Source organism: Tachysurus fulvidraco, chromosome 24 (genome assembly GCF_022655615.1).
Source record: "Tachysurus fulvidraco isolate hzauxx_2018 chromosome 24, HZAU_PFXX_2.0, whole genome shotgun sequence".
Classification (NCBI taxonomy): Eukaryota; Metazoa; Chordata; class Actinopteri; order Siluriformes; family Bagridae; genus Tachysurus; species Tachysurus fulvidraco.
This window is the reverse complement of record NC_062541.1, coordinates 6049054-6056341: the sequence shown is the minus strand read 5'-3', so window position 1 is coordinate 6056341 and position 7288 is coordinate 6049054. Positions and strand designations below refer to the sequence as shown.

Below are 7288 nucleotides of genomic sequence, written 5' to 3'. Positions count from 1 at the left end.
GAGGCAGCTTGGTGGACCTGGTATTTAACTCACAACCTTCCGATTGGTCACCTAACACCTCACCACTAAGCTACCCTGAAGCACAAGAGGAACATGCTAACAACATGCACACGTGGGGGAGTCAAACCTCAAGGATGAGTCAAATGTGTGTATCATCTTAGTTTAAAGCACTAAAACGTGTCGGATTGTGCAGGATTAGGCACATGCAGTACACGTGGTATTCAGGTAAGGCAGATTTACAAAACCCACCGCTATTTAGGAAACTGTCGTAAAGCCTGTCACAAATCTGACGGATTTTACGGCAGCGTGGCTCGATCTCGTTTCCGTCTTCTGTCCTTCACACTGTTTGGTAGCTTTGCTTCAGCTAAAAAAACTCAAAGGTGTTAAACATGGCCAAACTGAGCAAAGAGACAAAACAACGGCTGCAGCAGGTCTTCCAGTGCGGGCAGTTTATTATTCGGTGGGGTTTTATCCCCACTGTTCTGTACCTAGGTTAGTAAGTTAGCTTTTTTACTCCATGCTAATGCTAATTAATGCTAATGCTAATTAATGTTAGTCGCTTGCTAGCACACTGTTGTGTCTGAGCTTGTGTTTGTGTGATAATTAAAAACACGTGAGTTACAATGCTGACGTTTAGTGTTGGGTAATGGATAAAAGTGTAAGTTAAACAAATTGAGTTTAGATAAAAAATGTAAAATAAATAAACGGGGACTTTTATTATATCTATCTATCTATCTATCTATCTATTTATTTATTTATTTATTTATTTATTTATTTATTTACTGAATTAACAATAGACATCAATTAAAAAAACTTGACAATACAAATTTACAATAAAATATTAAATATAGTGCAGATTTTCAAAGTTTTCAGTGCCTTTTGCTTTAAAGACAATCTTATAGAATCAATATAAAATTCCATTTCTTCTTAAATAATAAACAGGGACTTGTGTGGCAGATGTTGACAAATCTAAGACTAAAGTAAAGACATTTTCTTTTATTTCTAGACTGTTTCTAGAAATAATGATTTCTCTTCAGTGTCTGTGTTTTGTAACAGTGAATTTATTTTCAGTAAATCCTTAATTAATTAATTAATTAATAAAAAAAAATCCTAATGATTGCGAATAAGAGGAATAAAACACCTTTGGGTTGTAACACACTACCACACCATCTTATAATAATAAACTTTATTTTCTATAGCGCCTTTAAAAGTACATCTCAAAGCGCTTTACAAAAGCAAATAAAACAACAAAAATACACCACATAATATAAAGATTAAAATTAAAGTAACGAATAGACTATAAAATAAGCACAATGTAAAATTACAATTGGTCAATTAAAAGCTACCCTAAAAAATGAGTTTTCAGCTGAGATTTAAAAATGCCAAGAGATTTTGCTTGCCGAATCAGATTTATTGGCCAAGTGTTGGTAAAGAATTCCAAAGTTTTGGATCTAGTGAAGAGAGAGCCCATCGCCCATCGATCGTAAACGAGTTAAAGGAACAGTTAAGACCAGTTTCAGAAGAAAGAAGGTCGCGAGATAGAATATAAGGAATTAAAAGCTCAGTCAGATATTGAGGACAAAACCCATGTGAGGCCTTGTATGTAAGCATCAAAATCTTAAAATCAACCCTAAACCTAACAGGGAGCAAGTGCAAGGACTCCAAAATGGGAGTAATAGGCTCTCTTAACTTTGTTCTAGTTAATCATCTTGTCGTTGATTATTTTCCCCTTTTCCCCTTGCATCTTATTCCTCATTTATCCATAATAGTGAGAAAGTTCCCCATTGTGGGATCTTATCCGTAATAAAAGATCCGGTTAGTGTAGATAAGATCTTGTGCCCAACTTCTCCTGGCTGTCCTGTCGTTGTCGTGGTAACACAGAGTGATGGAGTCTCATCTGTGGTTGGTCTTGAAATCTGGACTCTAAAATCTCAGCTCTCCTTTAGACGCTTTTAAAGTTTCTATTTCGTATGACTTTATCGATAAATGAAACCATTCTTGAGATGTAAATTAAGTCTTGAAACTTATAAAAGTGTGGAGTGACACATTGTGATGTCACTTTATTAACACTTTCCCTAGTTTATATAAATAACACTGTAGCTCGACAGTGACTATAAAGATGAATAATAATGATAAGGATGATGTTCGTTATGGTTTGTTGATCACTTGGCTGTGTGTCACAGATCACTCGACTCCTCTGGGATTCAGTGGAATGTGGAGTCTTTGTGATTCGTCCTGTGTTACTTAACATCCCTAGTTGCACGAGGTGGAAAATCTAATCAGTAGTGTGACGTCACAGTGAGATCATGATCCAGGCTGACTTTTCTCATCCGTTCTCTTTTGAGAGCATTTCCTGTTTCAGTGTCTTTCACCACATCCAGCACACACTACGTGTACTCTCGTTTTCATAAGCCTTGACTTCACACTCACATGCATGTCGAGATCTTGCTGAATCACCATCTCACGTTTTTGTCACAGTTTTACATTTCCAGCATTTGGCAAACTCTTATCCAGAGTGACTTCCATTTTAAATCTTGTTTTTATACAATTGTGCAATAAAGAGTTAAGGGCCTTGATCAGGGGCCCAGCAGTGGCAGCTTGGTGGACTTGGGATTTGAACTCTCAACCTTCTGATCAGACGTACAACACTTTAACCATTAGGCTACCACAGAGTTTGGGAGCTGTAAACTAACAGGTGGTAATAAAACCTAGTCCTGATTTAGACAGGATTGGATTCTTTGAGTTGATGGTTTTTTGTTTTTTTTCGATGTTTTCTCTGACCATCAAATCAAATATGTATATGAGAGAATTTAAGTATTAAGACGTCTATGATACACAATATGTATCACAGGATAAAGGTTTGATGCACTGCCAGCAAATTGATCGCTAAGGAATTGCAAGGGTTTCATTAATCATGCAAAAAGTAAAAAAAAAAAAAAAAGATTGCAGATTTGGGCTGAGACATGTCATAGCATCATGACACTCATACAGCCGGACCTCTGATCTGTTCATGTGTCCCCATCATGAGTCAATCATAGAAAGTCAGGACATATCTGTCTTTACTGGTTAAAAAACAAATAAAGCTGCTGCAAAATCCACCTTTTTGGCCACAAATATAGAAAAAATGTATACCTGGGCGAAATCTACGCATACTTCCTGAGCTTTTTCTTGTCTAGCTACAGACATTAATGTTGCTTTTTTGTACAACAGAAATCACATTACTGGATTATTTACAGTTGATTTATTTGGCATCATCTGGGTCTAAAATCCAGTGTGGAATTTGTGCGGTTTTCTCACAGTGAGAGCAGCAGCTCCATTCAGAGCCAAATAACAAACACGTGTCCGTTCTTCATCTTCTCCTCGTTCGGTTCCCAGCTCTGACCCGGCGTTCGGACGCTGACTCAGCACTTTCTTAGCAGATTCAGTGCTTCATCATGCTTGTGTTTTCCCTGCGAGTCTGTAGTTCCTCATGAGTTCCTCTTACACTAAGTAATGCAATAACAATGTACAAAATAATGCAATAAGAATATTCTAAGAACATCTGAATCACTTACTGGAAATCGTATTTTTTTCTTTTCTTTTCTTTTTTCTTTTTTATGAGAAGAAATAATCTTCATATCTCATGGGCCGAGTTTCACGTCAGAGCTGCTGGTGTTCTGTGTAAAACTCATTCTTACAGATTAACAGTAACTGATTAAAGATCTTGCAGCCCAAAATATATTCGGTCTTTGGTCATTTCCTGCAGTCAGGTTGAGTCTGAGATGAATTTCTGCCCCGGTTCGTTCGGTGTGTGACCTCACCTGAGAGAAAATATATGCAAGAGAAACTTTAACATTAAACTTAAATAAAATAAAAAAAGGTGACGCATATAATATTGGATTGCATTTAAATATTTAAAAATGAGATGATTTTGTATTTAAAAGCAGAGTTTAGGAGCTGCAACTGCAAAGTATACCAGAGTCTCAGTATCAAACTAATCCAGTTGACAGGAAGGGCGTCTGCTGTGTAATGTGTAACAGTTTCTCCTCAGTAATTAATCTTAATCTGTTCCAGTGCGAGGAAGCTCATAACAGTTTCACAACCGCTCTTATATGTTGAACGTTTCCTAGAAATTCACCCCCGGAGAAAGTGTTAGTGTTGGCAAACGAACCGGTACGCAATGTTTAGTGACGGCAGGTTTCACTTCTGCAAACTCGACGCTGCAGTTACACTGTGTGAACACACACTCCTGACACACTTCTCACACCTTCTACTACTTCTTCTGTTGCAGGATTCAAACGTGGAGCTGATCCTGGAATGCCAGAACCCACAGTTCTAAGGTACTACCTCCTCTACTCTCCAGTAAACCCGACGCTTCTCCTGAAACCAGACCTAGTCTCGTACCAGTCTCCGTTTTTTTCACCTATTGCATTACAACTGATTCCTCACACAGAGGGAGGATTATTTATTTATTCCTGACATCCCCCACAGCAGCCTAGTGCTAGCAGGGCATGAGGACAGAAGTTGGGTTGCTTCGTGGACTCTGTAGGGCTTTTACAGCAAACTTGCATCCGATAAACAGCCCTCAGAACTCGAGCAACTAAAGCTTGTCTGTATGTGTGTATATATATGTGTGTGTGTGTATATGTATATACATACACACACACACACACACACGCACATATATATATATATACATATTAGAGAGAGAGAGAGAGAGAGAGAGAGAGAGAGAATGATACAAAGCTTTCAGTTAGAGATGTTTCCTTACTTATAGATATTTACTGGAGTTCTGTTTTCGTGCCTGACTCTAAATGTGTGTCCCAAATGACATACTACACACTTCTACTATGCACACTGTCATCTAGCATCAAGTCTATGAATGTTAGTAGTATATGTGCATGTAGTGTGATGCCACTAGATGCTATTAGCATAATGAATACGCTGGATTTTTAAGCCATCGACAAATAAACCACACAGTCTGAGCTCATTTAAACAACATTTGTAAAAGACGCCTCGTCCATCAGAGTATCGTCGGAGCGTCAGCTTGAAAATTTGTCCCCAAGCCCCGCCCCTTTTCCACTACGTAATCAAACCTGTGAGAGTGGAGTGGATGAAGTGTCCATCACCTTCTGCTACATCATTTTATTTAAAGAAGTGTTGTTCTCTATGTAGTGAGGAGGAACTAGTAATATGTTCAAAGAAGCTATTTGCGATGTGGGCGTTACAAAGTACTGTGTGTTAACGGGGTAAATGTATCTGCAACAGGAACTAAATAAATTATAGACTTAACTATAGACTTAATAAAATTATATTATATAATAGTAATAATAATAATAATCATAATAATAATACATTTTATTTATTGGCTCCTTTCTAGTCACTAAAGGTCACCATACAAATTACAACAGTAATAAATAATAGAATAACAGTAAACAATAATAAAAAAGTTATCTAACATTTAAACATAAGAAGATTGTAAGTGCAGCTCAATTGTGGCCTATTCTGTGTCCGTCTGTCCGTCTGTGTGTCTGTCCGTCTGTGGTTGTCTGTCCGTCTGTGGTTGTGTGTGTCTGTGTGTTCTTTGTACTTTACTCTCAATTTAAAAAAAAAAAATTTGCGAAATTTAATTATTTTTGTCATCCTCTCACTGTTAAAACTTAACTGCTGTTAATATATTTAACATCTTTTGAAATTAAACAAGTTTTTTTTCTCTGTATATATTAACACTGCGCCTCTCTGGAGCACATCGTGTATAAACCAGTGATGAACATGACAAACCCTGGTAGATTTGTGTGTGTGTGTGTGTGTGTGTGTGTGTGTGTGTGTGTGTGTGTGTGTGTGTGTGTGTGTGTGTGTGTGTGTGTGTGTGTGTGTGTGTGTGTGTGTGTGTGTGTGTTGTCAGTATTCGGTTTCAGTGGAAGTAGAAAGATGTCAGAACATTTTTATCCCCATATTAAAATTAAAACACGGGGATTTTATTAGTCAGTCTGTGCAGAACACAGTACACTTCTGTACACGGCTTCCTGCTGAGAGAAAACCACCACAAACTTCTTCTTAAATGTGTTTCCCGGTCATGGATCAGGGACAGCACCAGTCAGAAGTGTGTATTCGACTGGGCTTGATATTTTTTACAAACTGTTGTGTTTCATGCATTGTGTCACTTTAATCTGTCAACAGACTTCATGTTAAAACTTGTGAAGTGTGCAGTGATAAAAGGGAAGTGATTTCTAATCGCACTCCTCTGTCTCACCCGGATGAGGATGAGGTTTCCGAGGTTCCTCTTAAGGTTTCTTCCTCATGTCGCCTCACCACCATGACCTCTGGCTCGCACGTCAGGGATAAATTTGGCCGTTTAAAACGAACATCATGAATGGGTCTATTTCTGTAATGCTGCTTTGTGACAGTCCAGAGAATAAACTCCTTTTTTTCCCCCTTGCTGTAAGATACACATCTATTTGTATTAAATATGAGCAATTTACTTATCTTTAACATTTTAAAGCATTTTTGCATGGGCTTCGGTCGTCTATTTCTGCTTCTTTTTGTAGAGCGTCTGTACATTTTCATCATCCGAAGAAAAATATATTTATTTATAAATATATTTCTTGCTTGGAACATAAATCTTCACATAAAGCGGTAGAAAATGAGATGAACATAAATCTTAAAAATAAAAATGAATGAATGAATGAATGAAAAATAATTGTGAGAAGGTCATGGATTATAATCCAGCCTTAAAATGTGATGTTGTTGTTTATTATTATTATTATTTTGTAATGTAGAATATTTTTTAATATTTGTACACTATATAGATGTAAATGTCTTTTTATATATTTTATAATTAAAACACAATTTTATGCATTCGATTGAATGCGTTAATATAAACCTGTGATTTGTCAAAGTTAGAACAAAAATTCTGACCAATCAGATTTGATATCATTGTCATTGCTTCTCTCTTGTTTGTAAATCCCCCCCCCCCCCACACCAGTTTGCTTTGGGGATGAAGCAGCGATGATGAAGCGTTCCTCCAGAAGACCAAACAGTCTCTCCATCCCTCACCGAGCAGCCGAGGTGTTTACCCATCATCTCGGAGTGGACACTATGCCTGCACGCGTCCATGATCTCTGTTCCAGCGCTGTGTCCCTTTTCTCTCTTCTCCATCACAATGTTTTTTAACATGTCTGGACTGTGTGATTTAGAGTATTTTGTATTTTGTTGTTTATAACTTATTCCCTTCATTCATTTCCTGTCAAACACATCGTTTCATTGTTTGCACCACAGAGTGTGAGAATAAATGACAAAATTACAGAAG

The 7288-nt window shown here is 37.3% G+C and overlaps 1 protein-coding gene across 1 annotated transcript; it reads left to right on the top strand.

Moving 5' to 3' along the window:
- The first annotated feature begins 289 nt into the window (after positions 1-289).
- Positions 290-7287, top strand: tomm7 (translocase of outer mitochondrial membrane 7 homolog (yeast)). Its single transcript, XM_027176014.2, has 3 exons — positions 290-492; positions 4271-4319; positions 6965-7287. The coding sequence occupies exons 1-3, from the start codon at positions 390-392 to the stop codon at positions 6978-6980; spliced, it is 168 nt and encodes a 55-aa protein (XP_027031815.1). The 5' UTR covers positions 290-389; the 3' UTR covers positions 6981-7287.
- Position 7288: the final 1 nt, after the last annotated feature.